This window comes from Notolabrus celidotus, chromosome 14 (genome assembly GCF_009762535.1).
Source record: "Notolabrus celidotus isolate fNotCel1 chromosome 14, fNotCel1.pri, whole genome shotgun sequence".
Lineage (NCBI taxonomy): Eukaryota > Metazoa > Chordata > Actinopteri > Labriformes > Labridae > Notolabrus > Notolabrus celidotus.
Window position 1 is genome coordinate 15,851,776 of NC_048285.1, and position 22,216 is coordinate 15,873,991.

Here is a 22,216-nt window from a genome sequence, read left to right on the forward strand (position 1 = left end):
ATTGATTGATTGATTGATCCAATCCTAGAAAAACAAGCAAATAAACATATTTCCTAAAGTTGCAGAAACATTCAAAGCATGTTGTGCTTTTTATACTACTGGGCTACCGTAGGCTGCTTTTACGCTTTCTTCAATTTCTTTCTAACAAATAAAGCCCAGGCTCATTTTGCTTTGACCTAGAGTCTTTGGTGACTGCGTCATGGTTTCATGGTGAAAGTAATCTTGGAGTCCATAAACAAAGTAAAACACTGGTTAGATAAATCACAACGTAAACAGTGAGTCATTTTTCTTTTAGAATTTTTATTTAATCAATGTTACATTAAACTAACATAAATAAAATTTTTATGAACAAAAGGCACACAGTTCAAATATAAACAAAGAGAACATCTGTACAGTTTGTCTCAATAAAACATGTCTACTGTCTCTGAGCGAGAAAGCTGTCCAAGAGAGATGAGTTTCAGGGGGTTTGTTGACAAAACGCTACAGCACCACCGATGCTGCAGCAGCACAGAGTCTCAGCGTGAAACTGTACTCTCTTCAATCCCCCCATGAGGAACTAAAGCGGTGGGCACAAAGGCAAAATCACCAACCGGGAACAGCACTGGCTTCATGTGAAACCTCTGCCTGGAGGTTTACAGTACGAGGATGTCAGTTTGTAAAAGGCCCGCTGAAACTCATGTCCATGACTGTTTGAAGAGGCCACCAGATTCATGTCCACTAAATCAAAAGATTCAAACACGCTGCACATACACTTGAAAAAAAAAAATAAACGTATGGGCCAGAGGCTGGGTAAACACACTATGATTTTCATAAGAGACTGACTGGGATCAGAGTCGCCTTGGTTTCTCTATGGAAGCGGTTGATTGGTTGGCTGCTTCCTTGTAATAATACAACCAGTTGGTCATTCACAGTACTAGCAGGACCACCATCTACTACAGCACTTGTCCTGATGTGAGTTCAGTTACAGCCATACGACTAAGTCAAAATGATAAGAGGGCTATGTTTGGTTTTTCCTGCATCTGCTCCAGATCAATAAGGTAGATTGAATCCTCTTGTGTCCGGTGATCATAATGAGGCTCCTGTCATACTATATAAAGAGTTGTTTAAGAGTCCAGTTTAGTCTGTTGTGGACGCAGCTGTCATCCACCTCTGATGTTGGATAAAACAGGTGTCTCCTTTTTGCTAGTCCAGTTTTAGCCAGTTTAATCCGGTCTGGACCCGTCTGTTGTTCCTGTTCCTGAATGCAGACCAGTCTGGTTAGGATCCAGTTTACTGCAGACCTAAATCACTGTGTATTTGCAAACACGTCATAGATTGTTTTAACCTGTTTGGAGCAACAGATGGGTGAGGTTTGTCTTCAAAAAGGGATTCTAAATTTTGGCATGTTGTTGGTCTAATATGTTCCCTTTCATCTTAAGAAGCAAACTCCACCCATCCAGCTCTGTAACAGACCAAAATAAACTATGAGTAAGCATTGGCAAATACAGACAAAGCCAGGTCTGATCCAGGTCTTAGACAGCGACAGTGCTGGGTACCTCCTCATAGTGAATGATGAAGTAAGGGTAGCTCTGGTCATCATTGAAGATGACATAGATCTGGGGGTCCACCCAGTTGTCAACACAGGAGTCATAAAGGTCACTGGAGGGGTCACGAGGGTTAATAGGTGGAGGTCGCCGCATGGAGGGGTTTCCAACAGTGAACCTGTTTTAACATAAAAGAGATAGTCATCGTTAGATATGTGATTACAAATCTGTAAAGGCTTTCAGAGTGGAACTGGAAAGAGTTCAAATTTTCATTTCATTTTCATTCTTTATAAGTGAAAATACTGCTGACAGACAAAAGTCTAAAGTTACCGAAGAATTGTTCACCATTTAAGAGAGCCTCATCTAAATTTAATGAAAGTAGCTTGCAGCTCCTGTAAATTTTAAAGTACCTTAAATAATAATCTCGTGCTGTAAGTGCATGATATAAATTTATAGTAAGGACACAGTCTGAAGTGAAGCAGCATCCTGTCACCAGTTTGTTTGTCTCTTAAATATTCATGTAAAGCCCTAAAGACAAGTAATCCATCACTCATTGTAGCTCTGTCTTGTGGGTCATGAATAAAACACTTTCAAATAAAAAGAAGCTACAGACAAAAGCACGGGGTAGAGATATGCAAGAGTCTGTGAGCCAGATATGATTCAAACAGGGGAGCTAAATACATGCTACAGATAACTTCTTTATTGGTCTAGAGGCAATGTCTGAGTCTGTGAAACACATTGAGCCCAGGTTTGGTGATGGAGTAGGAGAGGGTGGCGTGTTTCCACCCATTCTCTGCTGTCTGCTACAAGGCTAGAAACATATGATAGGTTCAGCCAAATCAGCTGTTTTACATGTGTGTCTCTAGATTTGACTCCAATTTAAGGAACAGGAGGAGCATGGTGCACAGCAGGAGTAGATGATGGCTTATGAAAAAGAACTACAGGACATACACGATCCAAATTAATGCTGATGCATCCTTACAAATTTAATTAGAGAGCGCTAACAGTGAGTAAGCAATCAGGTATTAAATAGGTATGATGTAGCAGCACACTTGATGTATTCACCTAACTGCTCTTCTTGTGGAACTAAAACATGATCATGATAAAAAATATACCTGATTTGTTACATACCAAAGTTAATCCAACCCAAGCTAACATTTAAAACTCAGGCTAAGACTGAAACAGAGAGGAAAGAAGCAGCTTAATCCAATCCAATTATATCATACAACAGTTAGACAAAAACACAAGTATCCCTTTAATACCTCTAGCTGGCATTATGTTATTGGTGGCAGTGCCATTAATCAGTGCGTGGACTGCATTATGGCAATATTGGATTTCTAAGGTTTAGCATCTGTGTGATGAAAAATAGAGATTCTGTCCAGTCATTTTAAACCCTAAGGGTGTAATCTCAATTGATTTTCTTAAAATGCATTATTTTAGGATCTATATCAATTATATAATTAGAAATGCTGCACATATAAAGGGGCTCTGTTGGAGCTTTTCGGGGGGGTTTCACTGTTCAAAAAATGAGACATCATTGCTGTATATGTTTGTTTGTGTACAACTGTCAAAAAAACAATATAAAGACCTTGACTAAAAAAAATAAATGCTGCACATATAGCCTTTAATTCAAATCTCCCCCCTTTGTGATGAAGTGGAGAGTAGGAAGAGAAATGAAACTCATTCAGAGCATTCACACACCTGCCAGTGAGGACTTTGGCCAGGAACATGCAGTGAACTCCTTTGGGTGAGCGCTTGGAGAAGTTGTGGGAGTAGACAGCCTTGCGGGCAAAGTAGGAGCCCTGGCCGAACATGGTGGCGTGCTTTCCACAGACCCGAGGGTCGAAGTTGTGCTTGCAGATGCCCTCCACAACGTCGGCCGAGGTGCCGTGGAAGAGGTGGCGCTCGCTCAGCAGTCGGTCCATCTCTGACATACGCCGTGACATGTACTCCTTCTTCCTGTGAGGACAGAAACAATAGGAGAGAGAAGTAAATGAATGAGTTCTGATAGATTCTGACAAAATATGTTATCAAATATGATAGAGAAGTTTTATAAAAATGTAATTGAATAAAATAAATCTGAATTCTCTGAAGGGGCTGATGTACAAAGACAGATCATCTCTCAGGTGATGAATAAGTCAAGAGCTGGAAGCAGTCCTGCTGTCTCGATTCAAAAGTTGTGACCATGTCCTTGTTTGCTCTAAAGCCTCGTAAGAACATTTGGCCTAATCCTTTTTCTCGAGCAACAGACACACGCACGCACACATGCATGCACACAGACACACTTAGCTTCTTTGAAGTGAGCAGATCAATCAGGCATGCAGAGGCGAAAGGATCGAGAGCGGCTGTGACCCGGGCATGACCTGCCATGACCCTGCAGCTTGTGACCTGACACAGACTGACACCGCATGCATCCAAGCATGCACACACATAAACACACACTCCAGTTTACCGATTTGTAATTCTAGTCACAATTTAAGGATGTAGCTGCTCAACTTCCTATAAAACAGCTGACCATTTATGGTATGCACAGACACAAAGTTACGACTGTGCTGTCATTACCCGTGTGTGGGTGGGATGATTTTGCATTCGGAGGCAGCATCACTTTCAGAGCCAGTCACACACAAACACACACTGTCAGTCATTGTGAAACCTTGTGGTACCAGTCAGTGTCGGAGAGTCTAACTGTCACAGCTGATAGGACCTGCCTTCTCTAGCCACAGCGGTTAACCCAATGTGTTCTCAAAAGGAACATCATCATCACCAAACATCTCTTCTTCCGCTGCATTCACACACCACCGTGGACTCCTTCTCACGAAGTCCCACACAGCTGGTCCCATTTGCCCTATTTTCTTTTCTTTCTTCCTGCTCTCACATTGCTCTGAATTCACCTTGTGTTTGTTGTTAAGAGATGTCTTTGTTCTGGTTTGATGTCTGCAAGTAAAATAGCAGCTGTGTGTTAAGTATTCTTAAGTTCAATGACTGAAAGCTGGATACAAAGTTTACGGAACAATTTGTGATAATGCAGAATGAGATCAATAGAGGGAAAAATAACTACGAAAAAACACTTTTTTATATTTTAGTAATTTTCATGCACTTATTGTGCTTTCATAATATCATAAAGTGACATGGGTTACTTTTGTTTTGTATTTTATTTGTAATATACTGTCTTTGATTTCTGCTTTTATTCTATAGAGTTATCCTTGTGTCTTCCCAGTGTTGTCTTTTAGTGATTCATATTCTGTGTTTCATTTGTTAACTTAAAGAAGGACTTCAAATTACACAACTCTCATGACACTTTTAGCTGGTCAGTAAAATTCTGTTCAAGTCATATGCTAAAGCTGCAGTACAAGTCATGTAAACAAAGATGACACATACAGAAGAATCACAGGCACTCATACTGGCTGACCTTGAAAGAAATGTCCTAATGATGTTTTTAACTCAGTGTCATGGGTACTGGTTGTGATTACTGGAAACGAACCACGCGTATGAGGTTATATAAACAGATGGTATCTCCAGCGCTGAGGAAGTAATAAGTGCATGTTTGCAATCCTTAGCTCACCTCTTGTACTTCTCCCAGAGGAACGGGTTCTGCACACGCTGGATCTTGAGGATCCTGAACTTGGTCTCCGACACTGTCTTATGGAAAAGGCTGTACACCGTCCTGTAGCTGCGGTCTTCACGTGAGACCGGCACCTGGAGGAAGTCCTGGCTCATTCCCATGGGCAACCAAGTTTCTGGATAAAGGCTTGGTGGGTTGGTGGTGGTTGGTGAGAGAGGATGTGACGTGGAGAGATCCATGGATGAGGAAGAGGAGGTGAGGGGAGATGAAGAGAGGCCACCCAAAGTCCTAAAAAAAAGAGAGAAGAAAATATTTTTGTTTAGAAAAGGTATTTATTTATACATAAATCATTATCGCAAATAGGTATGAATATCAAATCTGATTAATATTAAGGGTTGATTTCCAGATTTGAGAAATAAATTCCAAGGTGAATCAGTCATTCTTCTAAACTCAACACAATGAACTAAACTTAAAAACACTTTTTAGGTAATTCGCTTTTACTCTCAGTAAGTACCAGGTTATATGGGTAACTCCAGGAATGCTTTAACATAAGATGAAGTCCAGCTAATTCAACCCATCTTCTTCAAATTACAAAAATCTAAGTGGTTCTTCCTGTGCCAATATCTTATTCCTGCTCAGGTCCAAGAAACCAGCGTACAAGAACTGTCCATTTTTAGCAACACAAGCTGGGCATCACACCACACTACCTATCTCCTCACAGCTTCAATCCCATGTGTTTCCAATCAGATCTGCATCCTAACATAAAACAAAACTGCTGTCTGCCGCGATGAACCCACACGTGTGAGAGCTTCCAAAATCATATCCTACCAACTGTCAACAATGACATCACTGCTCTGCCGAGTGGAGGTGCTCCACAGCAGCAGCAGTCAGCCATCAGCGGCCAAACAGAAAAAGCAGGGCAGCGTAAAAAGTGAAACCCAGACACCAAACAGGAAAACACTGAAGCAGAGCGAGGCAGAGACAGGAACGAGAGTGAGAGATAGAGAGGGAATAAAATGCCAATTGCAACGCTGTCATGAAAGTGACAGGAAAAACTTCTGTGTCTGGCATTTGAGTCAATAACAGTGGTTTGGCTGTCAAGTTATCACTCTCTAAGTGTAAATGCTGTTAGCCCTATCAGCTATAAGAGAGTGTGCATGTGTGCGTGTGCGTGTGCGTGTGTGTGTGTGTGTGTGTGTGTGTGTGTGTGTGTGTGTGTGTGTGTGTGTGCTGTCAGGAGACCGTGATCAGTGTGACTCTCAGTTAGTGCGACAGTTTTTCTCATCTCTTCTCTCTCTCTCTCTTATCTTGTCTCTCCGGCCTTGATCTCCCTCCCTGCAATCGATGTCTCTATTCCCTGAGAGCTTTGAAGAGAACACAGACAGCAGGCCGCAGAACACGAGTGTGAAATGAAAAGGGACGGATAACGAGGGGAGTGATGAAGTTGTGGGGAGAAATAGTGAAGAGGAGAAAGATGAGGTAGGAAGGATAATAACAAGGGAGGGGAGAGAGGGAGTGGGAGGAGATGGCTGGAAATAACATCATCAGGGGGAAGAGATGACAGAGGGAGAAGTGGGGAGGAAGCAAGGGAGGGTGCCAATCAAGCTAATGACCTCAACCTCTAAGCCTAGAATGGATTATTCCTGACCCCCTCCAAAACACACACACTTGTTTTGGTCACCTAGAATGGCATGGCTCTAGTCTTTATTTGTTCTCCTGAAGAAGAAAGAGAATTAACTCAAAACAAGTCCGGGTAATGACTCTCACCTTCATTTGAGATTTTGGGGATTTTCTGAAATACACACACACAACTAATGAATATAAAACTCCCAGGAACAAATCCCTGGCTCTGAATTCCCCACAGTCACATTTCACACTCCTTCAGTCACCAGCTCTACTCTGCTGTGCACCCAGTCTGGAAACCATTTAAACCAGCTCACTCACTTCCTTCTCACTGCACACTCCACTCTCTGTTCTCGCCCATTCCCACTCTGTCTCCTGCTTTCTCCATCTAATTTTCTCCCTCTTCCCTCCCTCTCCTGCTCTCCATTTTGTCCTCTCTTGACTTGTCAAGCCTGGCAGGAACAGCTCGTGCTAATGTTCGCTCTGTGCGGGACACTTGGGCAGGACACAGTGACAGCAGCCTGCTCGGAACAGGAAGTGAAAAATTCTGCAAATGGGGTGAGATGACTGCACTTGTTTACAATCTGGTATCACTTGCTGAGGCGAGTTCCATTTCACTGCTAGAAAGAAAATGCAAGATCAAGAATGAAGATTACTGAAATCCACCAATATCCTCTGAATAAATGTGAAAAGATGAAAGGAAGATCGAAGAATGATTTAAAATTCTTAAAGAGCAAATGTCTCAAATATTAACAGAACTTAAATGTAGCTTTCTGTGTGTTTCTCTTCTCTCTGTGGTATCTCTTGTCTTCACCCTGATCTGTTCTCATTTGCCTCATTATCTCATTTTCCATCCGTCTGCTTCAAGCCAACTACAGGAAAAGCTCTGTGTCCCGGTGACTCTGTTTGGTTTGCCAAAACTCTGAAGCGTTAATACGGGTTTCAAGTTCGACTCTGGCTGCCAGCATGCAACAGTACTGCAATGGATTAAAGGTGAATGTGGTGTTCAGAGGCTTTTCAGTATGCAGCCCTGACAGGGACATTAGCATTGTGTACCGACCTCTGTGTGCCTGCCTGTCTCCAAACAGAGACTCTAGACGCTCTCAGAACACAGAGAGCCACGGGGATAGGCTGTACCACATACTGAGGAGCCAACACTTTGTGAGAGAGTGTGTGTGTGAGCTTGTAACTACTGTGCATATGTTTCGAGGCACTTTATGTTAGATTGAGGACTTTGTCCTATCAGTCAATGTGTGTTCATTTCCAAATTACAAAATGTTCCCTAACAAGGGTGAGCTCTGAGTGCTGAATAATCTGTGAGGCTGTGGTAGTAGAATGGGAACCTGAGGGAGAGTAGGAGAGGGGTCAAAGATAGAGACAAAGAGTGACTATCAATCATGTGAATGACCTCTGCCTGTCAACTGAGGACTGGCTGTTCCTGGCAGTATTCTTAACTACACATAATAGGCTATCCTAATTATTATAACACTGTTGTTATTCTTATAACAGATCACTCAGAAACAAGAGCTATCATATGCGCAACCTGAAGCATGTTGTCAAGATGAGCTAGTTGGTCAACTTGTCCTCTACATTAACTGGTAACTGTCGAAAACAACAGCAACACAATGCTGACAATATAGAGGTAACATGCTTATATTAAGCAGGTATGATGTTTCTCATGTCACCATCACCTCCAATTATCAGTCACCTCTCCTTTGGAATCATCTACCAGTCAGGGTTTGGGAGGCAGACACCCTCTCTACTTTTAAGATTAGGCTTAAAAATGTCCTTTTTAATAAAGCGTATAGTTATAGCTGGCTCAGGCTTGGACCAGCTCTTAGTTATGCTGCTATAGGCTAAGACTGCCGGGGGACTGGTACACTGGGATCATATTTCGGGCAAGTGCTGAAAAACTGAACGCTTACCAAACCACAAGCCAGAGGACCACGAAGGTATTAACAAACATCCTGGATGAGACACAAATCTCTCTACGAATTTTAATCACAATACATACAACAATTAAACAAACCCGGAACGACTGCAATTATGAGATAGCCAATCGTAGAGCTTGCCTGGCTCAAAAAGCAACATTTGTACCATTCAGGACAAGCCTCTGTGTGCGCTTTCATCTTTACTCTAGGGACAATACATATTAAAATCATGATTTGAATATATTTACTTACTGTAGAATCGGTGTAAGCATAACAGAGGACATGAACATGGGCCGCTTCTTGATCTGTCGTCTGAACCCGAAGACAGCATTCTGCTGGAAGCCTTCCCTGATGTTGAGGATATACTGGTTCTGGAGCGTTATAAATCGCACCTCCTTAAGACCCCGTGTGCTTGCCTCCTCTATGAGCTTTACCACAGGCTGTGGAGGAGAAAGAAAACAGGAATTAAGAAATGAGGCATTAAGGTTTTTAGACTCATTTGTTCATTTCAGGTGAACATTCTGCATAATCATCCAGCAGATGGAGGAGGAACTGAGAGTTTGTAGAGGGAAATATCAGTGATGCATCATACAATGTATTGTGAAATAACAGAAAAGCAAATAAGTATCATCCTGATACTCAAATTATTTTATGCGCAGACACATAGAGATAGAAAAAAGTCCATATTTAGTGCTTTGGTGAAATACATTGCAATCAACAGTGTTTAGGTGTGTATATGTGTTTATGTGGGTCTAATTCAATCCCATCACAGTGACCAGACAATCGATTGGTGTTAATGCGTCTGACCTCATGTTCACAGGGCATGCAAGCAAACACATACAGACATGCTCACATTCACACTCACACACACACACACACACACACACACACACACACACACACACACACACACACACACACACACACACACACACACACACACACACACACACACACACACAAACACACAATCAGTGGCTCACCTCAGAGTATTCCCTCCAGCCAAAGTTGTCTCTGCAGTAGTACTTCCACACTGTGTGACAGCTTGGGGTTGGGTTCGGGTTCGTTGTGGGAAGAGGCAAAGGGCTGGCTGGAGAGGACAGTCGGCGGACGCGGTCAAACTCGAGGTCACACACTCGCATTGCCCCAAAGTCTAAGGAAAACACTCGACCCCTGAAACAAAAGGTGAAAAACAAATTGTAAAACCAAAACTGATCCTGCATGAAAAACATATTGCACATTTACATGGTTTGCTAACATGTGGCTGGAGCACTGTGACCTTGTTAAATGGTCACAGTTTAGATTTCCATCAGCAGCCTGGTCTGGTAATGCGGCCACTGATTAAGCCTTAACTAAACCCCAGTGCCCTGGAGCAAGACGACCAAAAACCTCTAATTGCTCACTCACTGCATGAGTCACACAGGATGACAGCATTGACTACACAACTTATATGCTACATGTAAACATACAAAGCATAGAAACAAACAAGACATTTATGATCAAAACACCGTGTTTGCACACACTGAAAACACAGATGTGACTATAATGATTCACACATTAATCCGACTTTTGTTACAACGCTTCAAAAGCTAAAGAAACCCCCAAACCAGGAAGATCCAAACCAGAATAATGTCAGAGAGGCTTCGAAGGTATTTCTTTCTTTCTTTCTTTCTTTTTTGTTATGCAGCATAATGGCGTGGTTTTGGACAAAATTACTCCCTCGTTTCCTACCTTGTGTACTATTAGATGGAGAGACTGGCACTACTCTCATGTCTATGGAGGCCAGTTTAGCTGACTTGCTTAGCTAAGCTTATACATTATTGATCAATTGCTTTTTAATGAGTGAACTTTAGAGTTTCTGTGGGACCTTGCAACCTTAGTGCAAGGCCTGGTTAGCCCAAAGCCTTTATACCATGCTGAGCTAGTTGATGGCTGTAGGTACATTTATTTTGACTGTTAAGTGATGCCATTTTTTTTGCAGGAATTATGTAAAAAACAGTGAGCTATTCCTTTAAATGTTAGAACAAGGGGGTCAATCATGGCCTATAGTTTAAGGTTGAGAACTAGGTAAAGCACCAACATCTGCTAAATAAAAAGCAGTGAATGTGCATAATCTTTTCATGTACAACTCCCCCACTCCAACCCCTCTCTGTCTCGACAAGCGTGTGTCAAATCCCTATCACGAGTGTGTGTGTGTGTGTGTGTGTGTGTGTGTGTGTGTGTGTGTGTGTGTGTGTGTGTGTGTGTGTGTGTGTGTGTGTGTGTGTGTGTGTGTGTGTGTGTGCCTGAGAGTGTCTATGTGCATCAGTCCCTCTACATTAGTACTCCATGGGGCCTCTGGCAAATCATTTCTGGGTCAGACATACCACTCACATAAATGTGGGCATCATACCCGAGCACGCTATGCCATAGACGGCAGACAGACAGAAAGGCTGGCAAATACACACACATGCATGCACAGGCATACACATAGATACACATCAAAAACACACAGAGACATGCAAACTTCACACCTGCAATACAAACATGCACGCAGCCTGACAGCATTAATGGGCTCATTGATTTTTGCAGGGAAGCTACTTGGGTATAAAGTCAGAGGTCATACTGCGGTGAAAGTGCACGAGCAAACAAAATAGAAAAAAACGTGTGTGAGTTTGTAAAGAAATTGTGTATACCCTTTTCTCTAAATGAAGTATTTGAGTGACATAATCCTTTAAATGGTTCCATCAAAAGCCAGATAAGCTGGGTAGGACTGTTTTGATATGATGAGTAATTAGTTCCATCAGCCTGGAGAAGTGAAACCAGATATGATACTATATACAGTATCTAGTTTCATCTACTGTAACTGCTGATACCGGTCACTGGGCTACCAGGCATATTTGCAAGACACACACAAACACGAGTTTCTGTCAGGGGGCTGGGTGATATCAGGAAGTGCTAAGTCAGATTCAAAAGCATTACAACACACTGATACAAAAACTGACTTTATGCACTTTATTTCCAGCCTGTGCTCAGTCATAGCTTTACGGTGTCTCTGTAAGAGGAAGTGAAACTCAAATTCACGAAGCAGAACGTGCATAAACATATCAGTAAGTCTAAAATGCGTCACTGCTTTTCAGATCACCAGATTACCAGAAAGAGCAGGTAGATAGGTCACACAGATGTCAGTTTTGATTTGTCTTCTCGCAAAAGTCACATAAAGCGTGCATTGGTTTCATATAGAGCTGGGCGATATTGAAAATGATGTTATCACAATTAAATATTTCACATCAGTCGATATCGATAATTATCACGATAAATATCAAACAATTATTTAATGTAACCCTCCTGTTATGTTGCGGGTCAAATTGACCCATTTTAAAGTGCAAAAATCTAAAAAGAAATTGTTAATAAAATGAAAAAAATTCAAACTTTAAAATAAAATAAACAAAAATATAAGTAATGTAAAACTACTGTATTTATATTTAGGGCTTTCCAATGTACATTAAACAAAGCTTTAACATGAATTTTCATAAAAAAACGAGTGAGTTATCCTCATTGAACCATGATCTGTGAGGATTAAAGAACACCAATGCACTAAATATTGATTTAAAAGGTTACTAATGTAGTTAATAATGAGATTAAAATAATGTTTATTGGGATTTTTTTGGGTTCTGACACTTTTAGATAATTTAACATGTCCCGGGTCAAGTTGACCCAGGAACATTATTGCTGTTCCTGAGAAACGGACATAACAGGGGGGTTCATTTTAAAGCCAGATTTTTGCGCCTGAGTGACAGTTGAAGAAAGCAAACAGTTTGTCAGCTTGTATCTGGATTTAGTTTTATGATAAGCTTCTTGAATTCTGAGATCATTTCCATGATTTGATTTAAATTTACAACAAAGAGATATCAGTTTATAGAGTATTGTTTTGAGTTGTGCACTCCCCTTTAAGATTACTAAGGGTTACAGGGAGAGTGAGGTTCTTTCACACAGTGCAGTGAATACAACATGGTTATTAAGTGTTCAGTTGTACTACGGTCGCGGTGGACATTTAACGCGTTAGAAAAGAAGAGCAGAAGTTGTCTCTGTGCTCTTCCTTTACTTCCACATTCTGAAAGTGTAATTTAATGAAGTGTATTAAGTTTAAAGTTACTGCAGATTGGTGAGCTGGTAGGTTTTGAGTTTTCTTCTATCGCTGTGTTTAAATTCGGCTCAACCTCCAACGTGATTGGCTGTTCAATGCTGTCTTCTTCTTCCGTCTAATGTTAGTTGGCAACTCGCGTTAAGGCTCATTAGCGCCCCCTCCCTTTCCAGTGGTTGGGGGTGGTGTAATCATAGGTTTATTTATGTCCAATTCTTATCAACATTTGTTCTATTTATATCACGACAATTATCGTTATCGAATTATCGCCACGCCCTAGTTCCATACATAAGAAGAAGATAATTAAATGTAAGTATTGAAGGTAGACATTAAGCAGGAAAAGGGGGAGAAATTTGAAACAAGTGTTAAAAGAAAGGACATGAAAGGCAAGAAACTGCAGCAGAGAGAAGTGAAGACAGTACATCCGATAATTCACCCCTGGTCAGCTGGTTCTCTTCTGCTCTGTTTTCTTACTTTGCTCTGTCATCTCCTGCTCTGTTACTGTCTCACTCTTCTTTCTGTCTGTCCATAAATCGCTGCTCTCTGTACTTTCCATCTGAAAGAGAAACTGCTCTGGATGCACCTGCATGACCGTGTCTCATTTTCTGTCTAGGTCTCTCAGTACAGAACAGTTTCTGCCTGCAACAGTGTGTTATGATGACAAGAGCTCCTGACTTCTGGGTTACAATGCACACAACAGCACATATTCAGGGTTTATTATGAGGAAGTCAAAGGAACTTTGTTGCACTTACAGGCAGCCTCTCAACCTTACTGATTACCTAGGTCACTATCACTCTTACACACTCTCCCGCTCACACACTGTAGTCAGATGAATACAGGTCTCCAGGGAGGTCAGTCACCGAGTCCTTCTCACTCCCTCACTCCCAGACTACTTTGTGCTGCTCTAAAAATAAAATTCCACCGGTTAAATTAAGTGCACTGAGATTTGGTGCTTTCGGCAAAGAGGCCAATCAAAAAGTTGGAAAGAGACATGAGTCACGCCCGCTCTGGCTGGGACTCCGCTTTCAAGACCATGCTTGAAATGTTGGCCTGCTGCTGCACCAAAGTCAACTGAAATTACAAATTGAAAGTTACGATTTGAGGCAGCATGTTACACAAATCTTAACAGAAAAACAAACCATCTCTGTGTACTAAAAGCTAAATAAGAGGGGCCCTTGATCAGAGCATGTGGGGCTTAGCACGAAACCTGCTCGGTTCTTGTACCGGGAAGCCACCAGGTGAGACGGTATGCATCACTTCTGAATGTGTGAGCAGGGTGTTGCTGGAAAAATGAGAAAGCATGCTCAGCAAAACCTTCCTTGAATAAATAAAGGTTAAGAAAACCCACTGCACTGTCAAAATGGCTGTTAATCCCTCACACACTGCCTTTAGCACACACACCTTTAAATTTTCTCACGGCTGCATCACCGAGGACCCACATACCAGCATCAGTCATGCTGTTGGCAACGTCACAGGCTCGGAAAAAAATAACATTCGCCCTCACTCCCTCTCCAATACACAACAGCCATACACAGATTCTTTTGACAGATGTACACACGCACAGTCCTCATCCAGTCACGCCTTGATAAGTCAGCCAGTCAGCCAAATCTGCTGACGAAGGCCTCTTTCACACACACCTTGATGTGCTATTAATGTGTTTTCCCTCATGTTAGAGCTCTTCACTTTCCAGTTATCTGTTTTAATTGACCTTCATTTTAGTGTGGTTTTCTTTTTAAGCTCTCAAGGCTGTGAAAAACACGAGGTCATCTACACACACACACACACACACACATTAAGACACAGAGAACAGGAAGAAATGTACACTGTTGTATCCTGCACGTCCTGAATTGTCTTGTTAGAGAATGTCTCTTTCAAGGGAGCCGATCATTAAGCACAGAGCGCAGGATGTCCTCCCTACTGCTCAGGTATTTCAAACCTCTCTCTAAAATTTCAAGTACAAACAGGCACACGATGGTAGGATGAGTTTGACTTTATAAATAAAGCGTATTCGGGAAAGCTAATGTCCGAGAGGAGAATATGAAGGAATGGGTGAGAGGGAATAACACGCACACATTTTCACATCTTTCACACCTTTTTGAGCCCTTGAGGGACAATTGAGGGATAAAAAAATAGAGGTAGAGAGAAAGGAGAGAAAAAGAAGGACGACATAAGGAAGCCAGTGATGGAGGATGGAGCGGAGAGGCAGAAAAAAATGATGGAAGGATGAAGGCAGACTCTGAGTAATAAGAGACAGAGCGACCCGGACCTCGCCCCACTGATTCATGGCATGAGCTGTCTGACACATTACAGTCACACACACACACACACACACACACACACACACACACACACACACACACACACACACACACACACGCATACACACTCGCACGCATACACACTCACACGCATACACCATCAGTCTGATTATCTTGACACCACCTCTTTTTTTAATACACACGCAAACACGCTCTTAAAGACACAACCTACATTGATTTTCTTTGATTCGTGACACAATGAACATGGAATCCCCCCCGCGCGACACACACCCACTCGCACAAAAAAACACACACACCTTGGTGTCAGGTCGCTCTGCCCTTGGTGCTCTGTGACTCTTTATGTCAGTTAATGACAAGCAAGGCTTTTATCACCTGGCTGACAAAGACTAGCCCTATGCTCTCTCTCTGTCTCTCTCTCCCTCTCTCCCTCTCTCTCTCTCTCTCTCTCTGTCTCTCTGTCTCTCTCTCTCTCTGTCTGTCTGTCTCTCTCTCTCACACACACTGTTTTTTATGAATGTGTGCTTCGTCAAAGTTAAGTGTGATTTAAAGGAAGTTGGACGAATGGTGTGGTTTGTGTTTCCTGAAAATGACACGAGAGTGTACATCACAGTGTGACTTAAAGAAGCGATGACTGTGACATTCCTCCTCACTGCTGAGTTCATGACTAAGGCGGATTAGCCGGACTTCCATTCCTGCTTATCATATGGATGGGATTAACCTGCACTATGGATCATACCCACATGGGAACAGCTCAGCACAGAACACACACTCACGTATACATGTGCCTAAATAGGCTGTACGGGATATAATCAGATGCAGACACACTAAAATCACGTCCACTCCCTTTCCTTCACACACGCGTATACACACACAAAAGTGGTAAAGGTAAAGCAGGACTCTGTTGCCATACCTATGGTGCCTTCAATGGTCTTATCGTATTCACGACACTGTAAGTCAAAATTTTCTGAAAGCTGCGAGTTCATGAGTTGTGGTGTGCCTGATGATGTTCACAGAAATGGTGGAGCCCAGAGACTCCAGTTTATTTGCAAACACATGACATTATAATGAAACTGATAGGGTCTGTGGTTAGAGGAGCGAAATAAATTATCGTTAGCAGGATTCAAGCGTGAACAGCGTGATTTGATTAACGTTAGCCATGTACGGGACCAAGAGGAGTTTGTTGTTCCTCCACACGGTATTTCAGCACATAAAAAAATGTAATATTAGCATTTCCACTTATAGAGAAAGGAGGACAAAGCTCAAACATTTGGCCTTCATGTAGCCGTTGCCCCGTAACGGTGTTACCACTTGAACGCCAAGCCATTCATTCACACGACTTCACCACTTTACCCATTTGAAGGCAGCACTAGAGCAAAGCTTGCAAGTCATCAGCTGCTCTTCAGATTCTTAACAGTGTTATCATTTAGCTGTGGTAACCAGGGTGATACCCCCTCTTTCCCCCTCCTCTGTGTGTCTGTGTGTGTCTGTGTGTGTGTGTCTGTGTGTGTGTGTCTGTGTGTGTACTTTAACACATGAAAAGACAGCCTGGACAGTGTCTCCAAAGAAGGTTCCAAAAGGGCTCTCTCACACACACACACCCAGTGCAACACAAAGCTTCAAGTAAATGACTAAACTGAGTCCTGAGAACCAGAACAGTGTGAACAGAGTTGACTAACTTTCCTGTTTCTCACCTGATAGGCAGACTGAGAGCTAATACTGAATGTTCCCAGCGTCAACATATCACGGAAACAACCCCGCAAGAGACGGGGCAACTATCCGTTCCAGAGTGGAGTGAAAATGCAGAGTGTGAGAAAAAAGGCCAAAAAACAAACTTCATTCAAGAGAAAAGGAACTAGTCATTGTTTGCTAACTGGTGACTGATTTTACACAGCCTTGCAGCATTATCAGTTAAAAAGTCATGTGTTTGAAGAATGAAAACATATGACATCATGTTACATATTTTATGTTGTTTTCACTCTGTAGTGCGCAAACAGTGGAACCTGTTTACAAGGTCAGGGTTAGAAAAAAACAATTCTTATGATGTAAGATGTAGGGAACACAGATGGTAATGATTAAAAAAGACATTGATTTAGTAATTCATTGTCAGAGGTGAAATATTAAATGGCATGACATTAGAGTAGTGTAATTGTGTAAAATAGATTGTGAGTTCAGTTATTATCTTGCTTCTAACAAAGCCTGAAGGTGTTAAGAGGCTCAGATTTAACAATTTATCAGGGGTATGTGTAAGTCAGACTTCATCAAATATCTCTAAAAGCTTGTTTTCTAGTCCATCACAATCAAATAGAGATGACATTGTTTGCTAGGCATGTTAAGTATGCAATATCGACGAAAAACGGTTCCCCGATATTCCTGACTTTATACAACAACTACAAATATACTGTATTTTCGAGACAAACTGGTGCAATATTCTGGCTTTTCTAGTTTCCACAGAGTTTCGGGCGAGTGAGCCAGATGGTCCTGTCTGACTATGTAAGAGTGCTACACACTCAAAAAGGCCTCTGAAGAATTTGGGTTGACACCACCAGGTGCATATCCTGTTTGTGCAGCAATATGCGCTTTGAATAGAGTTTCAGTTGAAAACATGAGTCAACAAGTCAAGCACACGGACACATACAAATCTTTGAGTACACACGCAAACCTGCGTTAGAGTGCGCGTGTGTGAGTGTGGATGTCCACGCCAACATAAACAAAGACAAACACACATGGCTGCTCAAAGGGCACACTTAGGAGTGGATGATGTGATCGGAGGGGGGGGCGTGGACTTGGCTGATAGTTCCAGGGTATAATGTCATAACTTTGTGCCACTGGCTGTTTGCACTGATCGCACTTTAACCCTATTCCGGTAATAAAGTCACTAAAACAGAGTTCAAGTAAGCTGATTACATTAACACACGATGTGACACGCTAAAAGCAAACATTAAAAGGATGTCTTTCTTTTTTTTTAACACGACATGTTTAGTGGCCTCAAGGACAGGTCTACACCTTTATCAAACACTGACTAACAGAAAACTTGACTGCAGCTCTTTTGGTGATATATTCATTGAGTGTTTTTAGTGACTGGTCATTTAAAAGAAGCTGCCACTTTTGGGCTCTGAGGGTATTTTCATCGTAAAGGAAATGCTGTTTGATGAAAATGTGTGCTTGATTAACTATTAAAGTGGTAAAACGGAGATCTGAGGTAGATTGATCATCACTGAAACTATCTTAGTCCTGTGTGTTAATCCAAACTGCGCTATCTGTGTGTTTCTGACTGATCAGTCAAATGAAGGTATTTTATAAGTCACATTGTGTTGAAATGAATTTGTCATTGTTGAAAATCTTATGAGCCAAACTATTTTTAAAAAGTTGAGTGTATCTGAAGTTATAACACAAGTGAAGAAACGAGTTTGAAGCAATCTCTGTTTGAAATAAGGTCAAAAGAGTCAATGTATACATACTCTTTGTATGCGAATGCCTGTGTGTGACAGTACGTTTCACAGGAAGTGGTGCATGCTCCTTTATTTCACCCCACTGGGGCTTGCCAAGTGCTTGCATGTGTTCGTATCTATGTGGGTGTGTGAGAGAGTGAAAGAGAGGTTTATCTCTGTCTGCTAAAAGGCGTGCGTGTGAGCACTGCGAGCCACTGAGCTCCTCTGTACAGCCGATTTATGTGAGCAACTGCATGCCAAGCTGTGTGTGTGCGTGTGTGTACACAGTGGTGTGCATGTCTATGACTGAGGGAGGGAGAAAAGCTGCCAAGTGCGTCTGTGTCAGTGACCGCACAAGGCAACTGAGGGTCATGGAAGTTCACCGCTTGCTGCCATGAGTGCTGTATAGTCTGGTGTGGATGGAGCTCCAGCCAATCACAGGGGGAGTTTGGGAGCAGGGAAATACAGCAAATAGATAACCAATATTACAGCTGGGTAATGTCGTGCCATGTCAACACTAGGGCGCAATGGCTGGTAAGGTACATATTAACAAGACACATGATTGAAACGAAGAGCTACGTAGACTGGAACACACAATCACACATGCATTCATGAGCTGCTTTTGCTGCATTAAGATGTGTTCAAGAAAACACTTCAGCAAACCCACTTTTGGACTCAATCCATCAGCCACACATGTAGAGAACAGCTGTGGACTCAATGCTTTCAGTTTGTCACCAGTGGTGAAACCAAAGAGGAAGCACTTGGGCTGAGCTCTACAGTTTCTAGAACATCATACCAGAGTTGCTTATCATTCACATGTAGCCTATCAGCTTACTGTGTCATCGTTACCATGTCACCAGTGTCAAATGTTTGATAAATCATATGAACTTGTGACAGGACAACAATACACCTGTCCATTTATCACAGAGGAGCCTTTTCATACTTAAGACACTGAAAAAATTAAGTAATTTGTCAAAAAAGGTCCTGACATCAAATAACATGTAAGTTTTATCTTCTGTTCTTACCTAAAGCTCTCCAACAAGTGCATGTATTATATTCTCAGTTCCTTATTTTGAATCAAATGAACTGAAAGAGAAATCCCGCTGCTAAAAAGCACAGATCTACAACAGAAATTCTTAGTTTCTGCTTTCTTCCTATAATAAGAGGCCATGCAGTGTAAACAGTAAAGGACAACACAGTGTGCAGGTTGCAGTAAACACCATAGAGGGTCACTTACTGAAACTTGAGTCTGACTTGCTCATTGTCTGGGTTGCAGTACAGTCTCTCCAGCTGTTCCTGGGAGTCGTCTGCTATGCTCTGCCACTTCTGACTGCTGCTCCTGCGGATCTGCCAGTGGTAAGGCAGGACAGTGTGGTGGTGTGCACAGTCACTGCCATAAACACACTGTCCTTGGAGGAAATCCACACAAATGTCCACTGAGTCTGACTGGTGTGTGTGATACTGGAGCTGGGTCAGCAGCTCAAAAACCAGATCTAGAGAGGCCTCTTCACTTTTGTCCTGAAATAGCACTCCTTTGTCAGGCTGCAGCAGGAGGGGAAGGGGATCCTGGAGGCTAGAGCTGTCTGTTACTGGAAGGTTTTTAGCCAAAGAGGTTAAGAGGTCATTGCTTTTGATGCCCCCCTCCTGGTGAGGGGCCTGGGGTGCAGCTGTGGGAGGTAAATCCCTGGCGGGAGGTGTTATTGTCACTGTGCTCCCAGCCGCCCTGAGGCCAGGTTTTGGCTGAAAGCAGCGGCTGTCTGGGGTCGGATCAGTGATCTTGGGTCGCTCCCCTCGCCGCTCAGTCTCTTCCAACTCCGCAGTAGTATCGGCAATCTCCACATCACCGTCCCGGGTCAACAACCCCGGTACTCCAGTCCCAGCTGTAGCACCATCAGCAGTTCCCGGGTCTTTCAGACACACCGGGCCAATACAGTTCTGTTTTGAAACAGCCGCTGCGCACAGGTTGCTGGGAGTCCGACTCGGCTGATTCCGGGGAACAAACACCCCATCTCCGGACACCAGCGTGTCTGTGCTCAACAAGGTGGTTAATATAGGATCCTCTAGGGCACGGTGGAGGCATTTGGCGTCCAATTTCCTCTGCTTCTTTTTGAAATATGGTTTCACTAAAGGTATTTTGTCCGGGAGCCCCACGATTTGCTGTTCCGTGAAATCTTCCCCTTCGTCCATATTTAAACTCACATCCAGGGAGATCCCAGTCGGCACACCGTCTGAGGATTTCTGGAGAATGCGTAAAGTTTGATCCATTACCCTTCTCCTAAACCCCACGAGTCCTGAGAGAAAGAGAGATAGAGAGAAATAGTCAGAGTTAACACTTATAACCCTGTAATCGTATTAGTACTTGCACCTTTGCTTTCCAAGGTGAAGTCATCCCGAACATAAAGCGATGATTAATAGGCTGCGTGGACGCGTAATTACGCTGCGAAATAACAGCTATAACTCATGTTTCCTTTCCTGGAAAGGAAACCCCTCGCACTCTACACGCTGAAACGAAACCGGTTAACCCTTCTGACAAGTACTACACCGATCAGTAATGACCCAGCAGATAAAACAGGAACAACCACATATGATGAGCTTACAATGTACGGTGCCCACGCAGGAATATTACAGGAATACTATATTTATAATAGATCTGAATAGAAGAGGTTCACGCACTCTTTCAGCCAGTAATCGAAGTGGAAAAATATGACCTAATCCTGCCGGTCAGAGTCACCAGCTTCAGATTAATCTAAGGAATAATGAGGAGAAGTGATCGGGCATGATCTCTCTTACTTCTGTTCCGGTATATGCTACTTGGGCTCTCACACGCCTGCAATTACAGCTGCGTCTCCATCAGGAACGATAAAATCAACACTGTAACAAAACCTCTCTCTCTCCTGAGACCATATATTTTGATCACGGGAGTCCGATACGCGGCCCCTGCCGTCTACGTGCCGCTTACACATTGCTGCCCGAGCAAGTTTGCACGTAGGCTACGGTCGTCACACACACACACACACACACACACACACACACACACACACACACACACACACACACACACACACACACACACACACACACACACACACACACACTCTCTCTCCCTCTTTCTCCCTTTCTCTCACACACACTCACATACAGGCACTGCGGCGGAGCAGTGACAAAAGATAAACGGGGCACCCTGGAGCTCTATTTCAACACGCTGCTTCAGCAATGTCCTCGTGCTCACAAACACTTCTGGGCTGCAGAAGTTGATAAGCTTTTTTGTTAAAACAAAAATCCACTGCAGTAGACATGCAGGCAGGCAGGGTGATTTGTTATAGCGCAGCTTTCCCAGAGCCGATATAGCTTGTATGAGACGACGCTTTCCTCTACATTTCTCACACACCGAGACCACGACAAAATCCCTACCTGTGCGTTAAAGTCGGCCCCACTCCCCCCAGTCTCGACACTTTTTTGGTGTTTAAAATCCAGTGCGTACATCGGACGAGCTCCGTGTCCAGTCTGAAGATAATAGTATCCGTGTCTGGACTACACCATAGTCCGGTTGGGTTTCTCGTGTCCTTCTGCTGCCCCCGCCGCTCTCATGCTCTGTCTCTATTTCATACTGTCTGTCTGTCTGCCCCTCTCTTTGTATCCTATTGCCGGGTAGAAAAACGCAGGAGAGCAGCGACCGACAAAGAGCCTAAGCACAGCTGTGGTAGGAGACGCTCTGCCTGCCTTTCGGCTTCGCACAGTTAGGCTCCG

General features: G+C 42.9%; 1 protein-coding gene across 1 annotated transcript; it reads right to left on the reverse strand.

The window, feature by feature from the left end:
• Nucleotides 1-280: 280 nt before the first annotated feature.
• Nucleotides 281-22,216, reverse strand: tiparp (TCDD-inducible poly(ADP-ribose) polymerase). The gene is made up of 7 exons (XM_034701861.1): nt 21,881-22,216; nt 19,707-20,760; nt 9,623-9,812; nt 8,892-9,079; nt 5,086-5,373; nt 3,225-3,482; nt 281-1,701 (listed from the first exon to the last, which is right to left on the reverse strand). The coding sequence occupies exons 2-7, from the start codon at nt 20,732-20,734 to the stop codon at nt 1,512-1,514; spliced, it is 2,142 nt and encodes a 713-aa protein (XP_034557752.1). The 5' UTR covers nt 20,735-20,760; nt 21,881-22,216; the 3' UTR covers nt 281-1,511.